At 45.6% G+C, this 16146-nt stretch overlaps 1 protein-coding gene across 1 annotated transcript; it reads left to right on the top strand.

Moving 5' to 3' along the window:
* Positions 1-15: 15 nt before the first annotated feature.
* On the top strand, positions 16-16146 carry PDCD7 (programmed cell death 7). The gene is made up of 5 exons (XM_016928368.4): positions 16-952; positions 4679-4817; positions 13571-13807; positions 14063-14150; positions 14686-16146. The coding sequence occupies exons 1-5, from the start codon at positions 83-85 to the stop codon at positions 14807-14809; spliced, it is 1458 nt and encodes a 485-aa protein (XP_016783857.1). The 5' UTR covers positions 16-82; the 3' UTR covers positions 14810-16146.

Raw genomic sequence — 16146 nt, 5'->3', positions numbered from 1 at the left:
TAACGACGTCACTTCCGTCGGAAGGTTCTCATGAGGAGCCACTCAGATTCCTGTCACTTCTCAAAGCATCTCCGTCGTGAACATGGCCCTGCCACCATTCTTCGGCCAGGGTCGCCCAGGCCCACCGCCCCCGCAGCCGCCGCCTCCTGCTCCTTTCGGCTGTCCGCCACCGCCGCTGCCCTCCCCGGCTTTCCCGCCGCCTCTCCCCCAGCGGCCCGGCCCTTTTCCGGGGGCCTCCGCCCCCTTCCTTCAGCCTCCGCTGGCTCTGCAGCCCCGAGCCTCCGCGGAGGCCTCCCGCGGCGGAGGCGGCGCTGGCGCCTTCTACCCGGTGCCACCACCGCCGCTGCCTCCTCCGCCGCCCCAGTGTCGGCCCTTCCCGGGGACCGACGCCGGCGAGCGGCCGCGGCCACCGCCTCCCGGCCCGGGGCCGCCCTGGAGCCCGCGGTGGCCTGAGGCGCCGCCGCCGCCGGCCGACGTGCTCGGGGATGCGGCCCTCCAACGCCTGCGCGACCGGCAGTGGCTGGAGGCGGTGTTCGGGACCCCGCGGCGGGCAGGCTGTCCGGTGCCTCAGCGCACGCATGCCGGGCCCAGCCTTGGCGAAGTGCGCGCGCGATTGCTCCGGGCTCTACGCCTGGTGCGGCGGCTGCGCGGCCTGAGCCAGGCCCTGCGCGAGGCCGAAGCCGACGGCGCGGCCTGGGTCCTGCTGTACTCCCAGACCGCGCCGCTGCGCGCGGAACTGGCCGAGCGGCTACAGCCGTTGACCCAGGCTGCCTATGTGGGCGAGGCGCGGAGGAGGCTGGAGAGGGTCCGGCGCCGCCGGCTGCGGCTTCGCGAGAGGGCCCGGGAACGCGAGGCCGAGCGGGAGGCAGAGGCCGCGCGGGCAGTGGAACGCGAGCAGGAGATTGACCGCTGGAGGGTGAAGTGTGTGCAGGAGGTGGAGGAGAAGAAGCGGGTGAGAGCAGCGGCCGCGCATGGGGGTAGGAGTGGTGGTGGTTGGAACCTGGAGCAGCAGGAGGCTTTAAACTTCCATTTCCCAGGGCTAAGCCTCTGTTTTACGCGCAAAATGAAGCGATAGCTAACCTTCCCAGCTCATACCACCATGTTAATTTTGTGTTAATGATGTGTGGTACACAAAAGTTCCAGGTGCACTGTAAAATCCTGTAAACAAAGTATAGGATTACACGGTGGCACTGCACGAATGACAGGTCTCCCCTATCCTGCTCCAACATTGTCCACTTACTCTCAAAACCAGTAAGTGTCTAGTTCCTTGTGTCTTGTACTGCCCTAGGTGGTTTTAAGAATACAAAATACAGGCCGGGCGCGGTGGCCCACGCCTGTAATCCCAGCACTTTGGGAGGCGGAGGCGGGTGGATCACGAGGTCAGGAGTTCAAGACCAGCCTGGCCAAGATGGTGAAACCCCGTCTCTACTAAAAATACAAAAATTAGCCATGCGTGGTGGCGGGCGCCTGTAATCCCAGCTACTCTGGAGGCGGAGGTTGCAGTGAGCCGAGATCGCACCACTGCACTCCAGCCTGGGCGACAGAGCAAGACTCCGTCTCAAAAAAAAAAAAAATAGAGAACTTGGGGACCCTACCTCAAGGAATATATATACTCTAATTAGCTGATGGGGCAATAGTGATTTCCCTAGGATTCTTTTGTTTACAAGTTTTAAACCATGTATCCCCAGGTTCAGCAATGGTGTTTCGGAGCATTTACTATATATATATATACACACATATATGTATGTGTATATATATGTATGTATGTGTATGTATATGTATATATGTATGTGTGTATATATATGTATGTATCTGTGTATATATAGAGAGAGGTGTGCTAAGGTCATTACATATACCAGATTTTGAATCTTTATAACAGCCTTGAGAAGTAGGAAGTATTATGCTAATTTTACAGGTTAGGAAGTCGCATAGAGAGGTTAACTTGCCAACAGTCACACAACGAGTTTGTGGCAGTTTCCCATATTTGATCCCAAGTTGTCCAATTCCAAAGCGTATTGATCTCAGACTCTTTAAGCAGGGCCAGGGTAAAACTGGAAATTGTTCAGATGGTTTTCTAAGGCATTTTCTTTCTTTCTTTTTTTGAGATGGAGTTTCGCTCTTGTTGCCCAGGCTGGAGTGCAATGGCATGATCTTGGTTCACCACAACCTCCACCTCCCGGGTTCAAGCGATTTTCCTGCCTCAGCCTCCCGAGTAGCAGGGATTACAGGCATGCACCACTACACCCCAGCTAATTTTGTATTTTTAGTAGAGACAGGGTTTCTCCATGTTGGTCAAACTGGTCTCGAACTCCTGACCTCAGGTGATCCACCCGCCTCAGCCTGCCAAAGTGCTGGGATTACAGGCGTGAGCCACTGCACCTGGCCGTCTAAGGCATTTTCATTACCTTTGATTGCCTCTGGGGTTCCCTTTCCTCCTCCTCATTATTTCTATTATTATTACATTGTAATACATAATGAAATAATTATACAACTCACCATAATGTGGAAACAGTGGGAGCCCTGAGCTTGTTTTCCTGCAACTAGACAGTCCCATCTGGGGGTGATAGGAGACAGTGACAAATCATCAGGCTTTAGATTCTCATAAGGAGCCCACAACCTAGATCCCTTCCATGCGCAGTTCACTTCTTTGTGCTCCTATGAGAATGTAATGCTGCTGTTGCTGATCTGACAGGAGGCGGAGCTCAGGTGGTAATGCAAGCAATGGGGGAGTGGCTGTAAATGGAGATGAAGCTTCACTTGCTCGCCTGCCTCATCTTTTGCTGTGTGATCTGGTTCCTAACAGGCCATGGACTGGTTACCATCCGTGGCCTGGGGTTTGTTGACCCCTGGCTTAGAGATCTGTGGGAGATCATGTCAGTATAGCGTGGTGTGTGTTAGGAATTCAACTATAGGTGCTGTAAAAGCCCAAAGAAGGAACATCTAATTTACTGAGGGAATGCTTCCCAAATGATACAATGACACGTAAGCTGAGTCTTTTTTTTTTTTTCTGAGACAGAGTCTCGCACTGTTGCCCGGACTGAAGTGCAGTGGTGCCGTCTTGGCTCGCTGCAACCTCTGCCTCCCAGGTTCAAGCGATTCTCCTGCCTTAGCCTCCAGAGTAGCTGGGATTACAGGTGCACACCACCACTCCTGGCTATAAGCTGAGTCTTAAAGGAAAAGTCAACCAGGTGAAGGTAATAGGTGCAGTTCCAGGGAAACAGAGTAATCCAGATGGAGAAGTGAAACAGCTTGGTGTTGGCTGTAGCTGTAGTGGTGGAATTACAGGCACTTATTTGACAGATGGGGGAGAGCACTTTAGGCAAGAGGATTCTCTCCACCACCCATGGTGAATTTTTTATTTTATTTATTTTATTGTTTTAAGGAGACAGGGTTGGGGTTGGGCGCCGTGGTCATGCCTGTAATCCCAACACTTTGGGAGGCCAAGGCGGGCGGATCACCTGAGGTCAGGAGTTCGGGACCAGCCTGGCCAACGTGGTGAAACCCTGTCCCTACTAAAAATACAAAAAATTAGCTGGGCATGGTGGCGGGAGCCTGTAAACCCAGCTAATTGGGAGGCTGAAGCAGGGAATCGCTTGAACCCAGGAGGCGGAGGTTGCAGTGAGCCGAGATCGCGCCATTGCCCTCCAGCCTGGACAACAGCGAGACTCCATCACAAAAAAAAAAAAAAAAAAAAAAAAAAAGAGGGTTGGGGGCGGGCGCGAAGTGGCTCACTCCTGTAATCCCAGCATTTTGGGAGGCTGAGGCAGGCAGATTACTTGAGCCCAGGAGTTCAAGACCAGCCTGGGCAACATGGAGAAACCTCGTCTCTACAAAAAACACAACAATTAACTGGGCATGGTGATGCTGTGATCACACCACTACACTCCAGCCTGGGCAACAGAATGAGACCCTGTCTCAAAAAAAAAAAAAAAAGACAAAGTTTCACTGTGTTGCCCAGGCTGGAGTGCAGCGGGTTTGTCGTAGCCTGTAGGTTTGAACTCCTGGTCTCAAAGTGATCCTCTCGCCTTAGCCTCCTGAATAGGAATAGCTAGGGACACATGCCATTATGCCCAGCTTCCATGGTGAGGATATTGGTGACAGAGTCTTATGAGGAGTGGCTTGAGGAACTGGGGTTATTTAGTCTATATGTGAACTAAGTCAAGAGTAGGACAGCAATCTTTGGTATTTGAAAGGCTGTCATGTGGAAGAGATCCTTGGGACTTTAGAGCAGTGGAACACAAACATAGGTTGTCACTAAGAGACCTTTGTAGAGGTCTCAGCCTTTCCAGCCACATTCCTTATCCTTCCTGGGAATCTGAATCTTCAGGTCTAGGGAATCTGCATTTTTAACAAGTCTCAGCTTAACAAGGTAAGTTGGACACCTGATCTCTGCACTACACTTTGAGAAACACTGAGGAAGAAACAAAACCAGTGCTATGTGGAAGATACAGAGAGGAGAGGTTCTCCTTTAAGATGAAGGTTGTACCATCAGTGGAGGGGGATAACCTCTTAGCTAGAGGGGAGTTGTGCAAGGCCTAGGAAATTGGGATGGAGATTCAATAGAGTCTCTCTTAACCTGGAGACTGTCTGATCCTTTAAAATCTAACCACTGGGCAGCTATTCTCTGCTGTAAGTTTGTTCCTAATACGAGGTCTCATGGGCTTTGTTTCTCTTCCAGGAGCAGGAACTCAAAGCAGCCGCTGATGGCGTACTATCTGAAGTGAGGAAAAAACAAGCAGATACCAAAAGAATGGTGGACATTCTACGGGCTTTGGAGAAATTGAGGAAACTGAGGAAAGAGGCTGCAGCGAGGAAAGGTAACTGTGGCTTTGCATTTCTTTCCTTGTTCCCTTCCCCTTCTTTACTCTAGCTCCTCCCACCCCAAATATTATTGAGGGAAAAATACTTGAAACTTCATGATGATTTTCACCTTGTAGGGTAACTGGGCTTGTCAGCAAGTAGGTCAGAACTTCTGAAGCAGGAAGCCTCAGAAGATGTTTAGCTTGTGGTAGCCCAGATTGAAAAGAGAGGCAAGTGTGGGAACCCACTGCACTGTCTTCCCCTTGACTTGTCATTCCTACCCTGGGCATTTCTGGCCACACTCTTCTGAGTGGGCTTGTCATGGCTAGTCACCTTTGCCTTGTGCCAGAGTGAAAGCTTTTCACCCTTACTTGTTGCTCCAGAAAGTGTTGAAAACTTGGCATGCTTCTTCAGATACATTTCAAACCTGAATTATTTCTATTTGAAGAGGTATGAATGGTTGGACAGGGCAGGGATTGCAGACTGTGTGGATTTCCCCACCTTCCCTTCATGTCACTGGTCTCTTCTTGCCTCTGGAGGAAGCACCAGACACTATAGCCAGGCAGTTCAAGCTTCTCCACAGAAGTTTGTTTCAACCATGCTGGCTTTCTAGAAGTTACCCAATTGTGCTTTCCATTTGCCTGTCTGGATCTTAGCTGTTGCCATTCTGTTCATCTGGAGGGCCCTCAGTCCCATCTTTGCCATTTTAAGATCTCACTATTCAAAACCAAATACACATGCAGCATCCTTCATCCTTCCCTGATCTGGGCTGAGGTAACCTCCTGTTGCTTCTCACTTGCACCTGCTTTGGACCACATGCTGATTTATTTAGTAGATTGTAGGCCTTTGGTATTCACCAGAGATATTTGAGAGTGTACAGATTAGCAAATGCCACTCTAACAAATGATTTCCCATGTGTTGTTTAAAATGTAAATGAAAACTGGGATTCTTTTAGACCCTTAAGAAAGTTGTGTTGGAATATGACCATTTTGTATTCACCCAGGCTCGTTTGCTAGCTAAGTGATTGGCTTTTGCATACTAGCCTTCAGAGCGGCTAATTCACATCCAGACCTCAGAAACAGATGTCTCCATTGTGGTACTCTCAGGGCATTTGTAAATCAGAGGGAAGTTAGCATCTGCTTTGTCTACCCATCTCTTTTTCACTAGAAGGCAAAACCTGAGAGCTATTTAATATTCCCACACCTCACATCCTCTATGAGGTGAGTGCTCAGTAAACTTCTGCCAAGTGAATTTACCAGCATTTCCCAATATTAATCTTCCTCACTTTGGTCCAAAAGGAGGAGGAAATTTTAGGAAAATCATGATCTATAGAAATAAACAGACTTTGTGGCATTAAGTGACTTGAATGTAAAATGATTTGGTAAGTAGCAGCTGGTTGCATGCATATTTAAAATGAGCAGCTAACTTCTCTCTTCAAGATGTGTGCACCTCCAACTAAGTGCTGAATGATGAGGCTGGATGTTTAAGCAGGACCACGTTGCAAATTGTCTTATGGGCTATGCTAGAGTTCTCACTTATACTTAAAGCTTTGGGGAACCGCTGAAAGTTTTTAAGTGAAATGATGGCAAAGATCAGTGCCAGTAGAGCAGAGAAAGTTCTGGAGCATCCAGGAGAGAGAGAGAAGGGCAGAGAGATGGGTAAGGCTATTGAGCACGGGTAGTATGGAAGCATAAGCTGAGTGACGTCAGTGTGTAGGAGAATTGAGAGGTAATGAGTAATTCAAGTGATAGTGAATAATTGAGTAATTCAGAATTATTAGTGAATAATTCTCAAGTCAAAGAATTGAGAGATAATGAATAAAGGTATACGTGTATATACCCATGTACATATAAATAAATAATTTAGGGAACTCAGAGTACAGGAACTAAAGGGAAAAAACAATGAAATGTCTTCCAGATTCTAGCCTCATCTACTGAATAAGTGAAGATAGCTTTTTTTTTCTTTTTTTTTTTTTAAAGACAGGGTCTTGCACTGTCGCCCAAGCCGAAGTGCAGTGGTGCAATCATAATTCACTGCAGCCTTATACTCCCAGGCAGGAACGATCCTCCCACCTCAGCCTCCTGAGTAGTAGAGACTACAGGTGCACACCACCACACCTGGCTAATTTTTAAATTTTTTTTAGAGATAGAGTTTCGCCATGTTGCCCAAGCTGGTCTCGAACTCCTGGGCTCAAGCGATTCTCCCATCTTGGCCTCCCAAAGTTCTAGGATTAAGGGTGTGAGCCACTGTGCCTGGCCGATACCATTCTAATTAAGAAGGAAAACAAGGGAGGAGGAACAGGTTTAGGGTTGACAAGTTCAGTTGGGGACCTGTTGAGTTTGAGGTGTGTGTGGTACATCCTGGATAAGAGTTCATTAGCATGTAGCCATGAGTCAGAATGACCTTAAGGAGATTGTACAGCATGAGATGAGGGCCAAAAAGACAAAATCATAGGGAATGTCAAAATCAAGGTAGAAGATGAAGAGAGCAAAAAAGAGACCAAGAGAGGTCAGAGAGATGGGAGGAAAAGATAGACTCCCTGCTTCCTTCTGGAAAGTGGCAAGTGCTTAGAGAGAGATTGTGTAGTCTTGGTGATATGGTTTGGCTGTGTCCCCACCCAAATCTCATCTTGAATTGTAGCTCCCATAATTCCCACATGTTGTCGGAGGGACTTGGTGGGAGGTAATTGAATCATGGGGACAGGTCTTTCACATGCTGTTCTTGTGATCATAAGTCTCATGAGATCTGATGGATTTATAAAGGAGAATTTCCTTGCACACGCCCTCTTTACCTGTCACCATGTAAGATACAACTTTGCTCCTCCTTCACCTTCCGCCATGATTGTGAAGCCTCCCCAGCCATGTGGAACTGTGAGTCAATTAAACCTCTTTTATAAATTACCCAGTTTCAGGTATATCTTTATTGGCAGCGTGAGAATAGATTAATACACTTGGACAGGTTACTTAAGCTTCTCTGAACCTTTGTTTCCTCATCTGCAAAAAGGGAGTAATGATAGTACCTACCCATGGGGTGTCGTGAGGATTAAATTAATAAATATGTGTAAAGTACTTAAAACAGTCCTGGCACATAGTAAATGCTATATACATGTTTCATATTATTATTCTTTTTATTATCAAGAAATAAGGAACATCCATGGGAATTAGTATCCAACCGGTCATTAGTGACCTATGCTAGGGGCATTTCAGTGGAGTGGTGGGGGTAGAAGCCAGACTACAGTTGGTTAGAGAATGAATATGATACAAGAAAAGCAAACAGATAATTCAACTTACTAAAAGATTGCCTGTGAAGAAAAGGAAAGAGCAACATCAGTATCTGGCAAGGTGTGTGGTAGTGATGATGGTGAGGGGTGTTGTGTGTCTTTGGGTCATGGGGAAAACTTAAGCATGGTTAAAATTGCTGAGAGGAGTGAGTAGAAGGGGAAGGGTCAAAGAGAAGCAGGAAGAATAGTTGATGGCTCAAGGTCCCATGGAAGGTAGGATGATTCAGATCCCAGGTGGAGGGATTAACTTAAGTGAAGAAGGACCCATCTTACACAAGCATGAAAATGAAGGAGATGAAGATGGGTAGTGATGCACATGAGTGTGTAAATGGGGACAGATATTTGAGGGATTTCCTGTCTGCTGGCCTGTTTTCTCTGGGAAACAGGGTAAATGGTTTGCTGAGCGCCAGTAGACAAGTGGGGCTTTAGGAGAGCAGTGAAGGTTTGATTTAACTGCTGTGAAGAATGGGTGAGAGCCAACAGAGACTTGTGGAAGATGGTTGCAGGGGGTGCTATGGGTCCAGCTGACATATATTGGCAATGGATCACACAATCAAATGACCTCTTCCAGTAGTACTGTAGCTGGCAGGTGAGCACAGAGCATGGGGCTGTTGGGGTTTTGCTTTGTGGGGTGACCATTAGTTTTGTGGCGAAGGAGTAGCAGAAGGATAGAATCTGATACATCAGGTCCGGAGGTTTTGATGAAGCTGCCAAATGGGTCTCTGGGGAGAAGGAAGTAAAAGTACTATAAGGGAGGAAGTTGTAGTTGGATAAGAGAATAATCAAGTTTAAGATTTAAGAGGCAGAAAGTTTTTTCTGATAATGCCAAGGTCCACAGACTGAACAGGACTGCAGGCATGTGGCTAAAGGTGAATAGAGGCAAAGGCATTGGTGTCTAGGAGCTGCAGGACTAGGTGGACAGTGAGTGGTAGAAGTGGAGGGAACCTAGATGGTGCCAGGAGGAAGACTGTGTGAGAAGTGCTGTTTCTTTTTCTTTTTCTTTCTTTCTTTTTTTTTTTTTGAGACGGAGTTTCACTCTTGTTGCCCCTGTTGGAGTGCAGTGGTGCAATCTCGGCTCACTGCAACCTCCGCCTCCCAGGTTCAAGCGATTCTTCTGCCTCAGCCTCCAGAGTAGCTGAGATTACAGGCATGCACCACCACACCCAGCTAATTTTTGTATTTTTTTTAGTAGAGATGGGGTTTCACCACGTTGGTCAGGCTGGTCTCAAACTCCTGACCTCAGGTAATCTACCCGCCTCAGCCTCCCAAAGTGTTGGGATTACAGGTGTGAGCCACCACTCCCGGCCCAGGAGTGCCATTTCTGAGGGAATATGTTACATTGACCAGGGAGTGATCAGTGAGGGGCCGAGAGAGATGTGGGTTGGTGGCCCAGGCTCAGCAGCCTACATCTCTTCATGGGGTCTTTAGGCTAACATAGAATGATGGAGTATCTGTGTATTTCGCCATACACAGATTTTAGTAGTTGCAACAGAGACTGTATGGCTTACAAAATCTAAAATATTTACCTGTAAAGGTAAAGAAATGAAACAAAACCGTTAGATTATTATAAAACAGAGTGACAGCTTAAATTTGTCAGTGTATAAGAATTTTGTGTATACTTGAAAAACACTGGCCTGGCAACTTAGTAGAAGATAAATTTGAGTTGTAGTGTTTCTGTAGTTGAGAATGAGTGAATAGAAACCTGTAGAAGCAAAGCAGTTAGGAGAAAATCATCTAGAGAAATGTTAGCCTTGAGAGTGAGTTCCACAACCACTTAGCTGTAGTGGTTGAAGGAGGAAAGAATCCTACCTCCAAATTACAACTTTACAAGAAACAGAACTACTAACCTTGAGAAACCATTATTTATGCCATTTATCAGCCCAAACTGAAAATTTAGTGCTCAAAGCTGGCACTATTGTATAACACAAGTTGCAGCATAAATTGTTAAAACCCTGTTGAAGGGCCGGGCATGGTGGCTCATGCCTGTAATCCCAGCACTTTGGGAGGCCGAGGTGGGAGGATCATGAGGTCAGGAGATCAAGATTATCCTGGCCAACGTGGTGAAACCCTGTCTCTACTAAAAATACAGAAATTAGCTGGGAATGGTGGCACATGCCTGTAATCCCAGCTACTCGGGAGGCTGAGGCAGGAGAATTGCTTGAACCCAGGAATCAGAGGTTACAGTGAGGTGAGATTGCACCACTGTACTGCAGCCTGGTGACAGAGCGAGACTCTGTCTCAAAACAAAACAAACAAAAAAACCTTGTTGAAAATCATTCATTCATTGAAGAAGTATCTGTTAATTACCTTCTCTGTGTCAAGTGTTTGGTAACTGAGCAAATATATAGCTTTTTTAGGAAGCAGTTTAGAACACATTTTGTTAGTCTTGAAAGTATTCACAAACATTTCCATTTTTGAGAATTTTTCTTTCTTTTTTTTTTTTTGAGACGGAGTTTCACTCTTGTTGCCCAGGCTGGAGTGCCGTGGTGCGATCTCGGCTCACTGCAAGCCCCGCTTTCTGGTTTCAAGCGATTCTCCTGCCTCAGCCTCCTGAGTAGCTGGGATTACAGGCACCTGCCACCACGCCCGGCTACTTTTTGTATTTTTAGTAGAGACAGGGTTTCACCATGTTGGCCAGGCTGGTCTCAAACTCCTGACCTCGTGATCCACCCGTCTCAGCCTCCCAAAGTGTTGGAATTACAGGAGCCACCCTGCCCGGCCAAGAATTTTTCTGATAGAAATCCCTAGGAAGGAAAAAAGTAACATGCCCAAGAATATTCATTGTATCACAATATAATAACAGGACATTTGGAATAGCTTAGGTGTCCAGGAGTAGGGAACTTGATAAGTATATTCTAGTGCATTGATTTGATGAAATAGGATACAGCCATTAAATAATTATGAAGATTGGAGAAGAACGTACAGAATCAACAGGGAGAAGTGGAAATTACATACATGTAACGTTGAACTATATGAAGTTGCTAATACATGGACAAAAAGACCTGAAGAGAATGTGAGAAAGTATAAAATGGTTGATTATGGTAATGGGATTAGGATTTTTTTTTTCTTTCTTGTATCTGGTATTCTTTTTTTTTTAATTAATTTTTTTGAAGATAAGAGTCTTGCTCTGTCACCCAGGCCAGAGTGCAGTGGCATGATCTTGGCTCACTGCAGCCTCCACCTCCTGGGTTCGAGCGATTCTCCTGGCTTAGCCTCCTGAGTAGTTGGAACTACAGGCGCACGCCACCATGCTCGGCTAATTTTTTGTATTTTTAGTGGATATGGGGTTTCACCATGTTGGCCAGGCTGGTCTTGAACTCCTGAGCTCAGGCAATCTGCCTGCCTCAGTCTCCCAAAGTGCTAGGTTTACAGGTGTGAGCCACCACGCTTGGCCCTGTATCTGGTATTGCTAAAATGCTTGGGTAACATATTTTCCTTTAAAATCTTCAAGGACTGACAGGATAGATCACATCCACATCACTCTACATTGATTCACCTGGAAGCTTTTGTATTGCAGGGCCATTATGGTAGTGAGTGCACAATTGCAGTCCACTCAGATATTCATTAAGTTAAAATCTTTTTTTCTTATGAAACTTTATGAAACATTTCACACATGCACAAAAATAGAATACATAAATACTCATCATCAACTATGATACCATTGTCACACCAAAAAAATTAGCAGTAATTCTTTGATATCACCTAATAACCTGACTATTTTCTCCACTGTGGCTTTAGATATGTTGGCTATACTGTTAGCTGACCTCATAGTTAAATCAGGATAATAACCATCCCAGTTTTACTGGGACATGGGGCTTTCAGTGCTACATGCGGGCAAACCAAAACAGTTGGTCAGCCTACTGTCAGCAGCAGACTGCAAGGTCAGTGTGGTTGTTTTAAGTGTATCTTCCTCACCATCCAAGTGTGCACTCCCAAAATTCACACTCAGTCAGAGGAAGAATTGTTTATTAATTAGATCTGGGAGTTGATGCTAAGGGAATTTCACAAACAATGAAGTTAAGACAAGTTCCTCCCTTTAGTGAGCTCACTGTTTCAAGTGGAGGATCAAGACCATTAGAAATAAACAAAGTCGAAGCCAGGTGTGGTGGCTCACGCCTGTAATCCCAGCACTTTGGGAGGCCAAGGCGGGTGGATCACCTGAGGTCAGGAGTTCGAGACCAGCCTGACCAACATGGAGAAACATCTACTAAAAATACAAAAATTAGCTGTGTGTGTTGGTGCATGCCTGTAATCCCAGCTACTCAGGAGGCTGAGTCAGGAGAATCGCTTGAACCCGGGATGCGTGGAGTTTGCAGTGAGCCAAGATCGCACCATTGCCCTCCAGCCTGGGCAACAAGAATGAAACTCCATCTCAAAAAAAAAAAAAAAAAAGAAAGAAAGAAAGTCAGAGGTTAAGTGGTGTGATCCAGAGGGAGGAGTTGAGAAAGTCAGGGTAGGGTCAGAGTAATTGAATACTCAGAAACATCAAATTGAGCCTTAAAAGATTGGGTAAAATTTCTAAATTTTAACCGATACATACTATAGCTAGGACTTTTAAACTTCCTCATTATAACACAAATTTTGGGATAAGAAAACGTGTGTAAAAGGCCATTTGGGCTGGATGCAGTGGCTCACTTTGGGAAGCCAAGCTGGTAGGATTGCTTGAGGCCATGAGTTAGAGATTAGCCTGGGCAACATAGCAAGACCTCATACAAAAAAGTTTTGGTCTTTTTTTTTGGAGACGGAGTCTCACTCTGTTGCCCAGGCTGGAGTGCAGTGGTGTGATCTCCACTCACTGCAAGCTCCACCTCCCAGGTTCACGCCATTCTCCTGTCTCAGCCTCCCGAGTAGCTGGGACTACAGGCACCCGCCACCATGCCTGGCTAATTTTTTGTATTTTTAGTAGAGACGGGGTTTCACTGTGTTAGCCAGGATGGTCTCAATCTCCTGACATCGTGAGACCTCATACAAAAAATTTACAAATTAGTAGGTAGGGCCAGGCACAGTGGCTCATGCCTGTAATCCCAGCACTTAGGGAGGCCAAGGCAGGGGGATTGCTTGACCAGGAGTTTAAGACCAGCTTGAGAAACACAGGGATACCCTGTCTCTACAAAAATAAAAAAAAAATTGGCTAGATGTGGTGGCACGTGCCTGTGGTCCCAGCTACTTGGGAGGCTGAGGTGGGAGGATCTCGGGCCCAGGAGGTCGAGGCTGCAGTGAGTCGTGATCATGCTGCCGCACTCCAGCCTGCACAACAGAGTGAGACCCTATCTGAAAATAAAAAATAAAAAATAAAAAAAAGCCAGGCATGGTGGTGCACACTTGTACTTGTAGCTACTTGGGAAGCCAAGGTGGGAGGATGGGTTGAGCCCAGGAGTTTGAAGTTGCAGTGAGCTGTGATCACACCACTGTACTCCAGCCTGGGTGATAGAGTGAGGCCTTCTCTCAAAAAAAAAATAAATAAAATGCCATTTTGTCCTGTCTGCCCAGGGGTCTGTCCTCCAGCCTCAGCAGATGAGACTTTTACGCATCATCTTCAGCGACTAAGAAAACTCATTAAAAAGCGCTCTGAACTGTATGAAGCTGAAGAGAGAGCCCTCAGAGTTATGCTGGAAGGAGAACAAGAGGAAGAGAGGAAAAGAGAATTAGAAAAGAAACAAAGAAAAGAAAAAGAGAAAATTTTACTTCAGAAACGTGAAATTGAGTCCAAGTTGTTTGGGGATCCAGGTATGTTGCTCTATAACCAGTGGAGAAAATGAAAATACTAGATTGACAGCTCTTCTCATCACGGGTGATCTCAAGCTAAGAGGTGGTAGGCAACAAATGACACTTTCCAGATGCAATTTTGTGTCATAGAACTCATGGATACAGATAGAACACATTTTCTCATTCTGTCGTAATCATAGGCTCAGTCACCTTGCCTTGAGAAATACACTGTGGATATCAAGCATGATAACGTGGTATTGTGCTTTTCTCTTTCAGATGAGTTCCCACTTGCTCACCTCTTGGAGCCTTTCCGACAGTATTATCTCCAAGCCGAGCACTCCCTGCCAGCGCTCATCCAGATCAGGTCAGAGGGGCTGGCTTTCTATGTTGTCTTTCTCTTAGGTAGCAGGAAGCACTTGAAGAAGTGCTTACATTGTTTAGGTCTATTACTGTCTTTTTTTTTTTAAGTTCCGTAAGGAACTTAAAAAAAACTATGGGTTTATAATGTTTCCATGTTTCAAGGATGCTGCATACATCTTGTTTAGTCCTCATTAGTCCTTGAGAAGTTGATGTCCCTATTTTTATAGGTGAAGAAACAAACTCAGGTTGTGACTTGCCCTGTGTTAGTAGGCACATATGCAAATACAGAATCTGTAAATAATGAGGATTGACTTTATTTGTTATTTGGTTATCCATAAGGTTTAAGTTCTTCAGAGTTTTTCCTCTTTTTATATGTACATTTAAGAAATATAGTCATTTTCTTGATTCCTAGAAATCAAGTTCTGTAATAGATTAGTATATCAGTCATTTGAAAGCTAAGTCTTAGAATATGTAGTTGCTGAACATCTTATTTGGAATAAAACAGAAATAAATAGTTGTTCTATAATGTTCTTATTAAGGCATGATTGGGATCAGTACCTGGTGCCATCCGATCATCCCAAAGGCAACTTCGTTCCCCAAGGATGGGTCCTTCCCCCGCTCCCCAGCAACGACATCTGGGCAACTGCTGTTAAGCTGCATTAGTAAAGATGCTCCAGGAGTGTGGTCCAGCCAGCGCTCTTTCCAGCTGTAAATATTAGCGATGGTGCCATCTTTTGCTGTAGACTAAACTGCAACTTCTAAATTCCATGTGGCATTCCCCTACCCTGAAGTTATGCTTTCCTTCTGTGCTCTGTGCTGGCCAGAGGTGCCTCTTGAATCAGATTAATGTGGTTTTTCAGGAAAGGACTTAAGTGAACTGAGGTTTTTACCACAGGCAGTGAATGACCTTGGTTCACCAAATTTGCCTCTGTTTTGAGGGGCTTGGTCCAGAGTGACTTGTTAATTTACTCTAACTTCCTTGTGTGTTGATGGGTAAGTACACTCAAACACTGAATACAGGTGTGTGATGGGTAGATTTCACAGCCCTTCTACTAATAGTGAGTGTGAAGGCAAGCTTGATGCAAAACCTCCTGACCTTTCCTACCTGAAGAGCCCTTTGACTTCTAGGAAGAAAGGTCAAAAACATTATCTTCAGTTGTGTTAATCCCAGTTTTAGTGCAGCTTAGGAGGCTGCTAGTTAGGAAGATGGCAGTGGCTGTAGGCTGGGTTGCCAGAAAAGATGGTGGCCTAGTCTTATTATTCAGATGGAGAACTTAGAAAACCTGAAGAGTACCCAAATTGGATTGTGTTTTAATGGACAATGGCTGTATTTTTTCCATGTTAGAAGGATCCTAATGAAAGCACCTGTTATTTTTAAGTTTCTAAGGGTCTAGTTGTTCAGAATCCCCAAGGATATTTCCCTAACCTCACTCAGTCACATTGTAGGAGCCAGTGTAGCTATGGAATTATCTTAGGAACTCAAGCTTCTAAAACTATCCATGTAGTCAAATCTAGGGGAAAAAGCAAATAAAAATAGTAAAATTTGGCCGGGCACAGTGGCTCACGACTGTAATCCCAGCACTTTGGGAGGCCAAGGCGGGCAGATCACGAGGTCAGGAGATCAAGGCCATCCTGGCTAACACGGTGAAACCCTGTCTCTACTAAAAATACAAAAAAAATTAGCTGGGCGTAGGTGGTGCACACCTGTAGTCCCAGCTACTGGGGAGGCTGAGGCAGGAGAATGGTGTAAAACCCAGGAGGCAGAGCTTGCAGTGAGCCGAGATCGCGCCACGGCACTCCAGCCTGGGAGACAGAGCAAGACTCCGTCTCAAAAAAAAAAAAAAGTAAAATTTATTTTTTATATTCATTAATAAATGCTGTTGTGCTTGGAGATGATCACTCATATAACATGTCATTTTTTTGTTCTGTTTTGGTTTGGTTTTTGCCAATTATTTTGTTATATTTCCAAAAAACTAAATAAAAATCATTTTTATTTTTTA

The sequence above is a fragment of the Pan troglodytes genome, chromosome 16 (genome assembly GCF_028858775.2).
Source record: "Pan troglodytes isolate AG18354 chromosome 16, NHGRI_mPanTro3-v2.0_pri, whole genome shotgun sequence".
Classification (NCBI taxonomy): Eukaryota; Metazoa; Chordata; class Mammalia; order Primates; family Hominidae; genus Pan; species Pan troglodytes.
The sequence above is the reverse complement of the archived record's forward strand: the minus strand, read 5'-3'. Positions and strand labels throughout refer to the sequence as shown.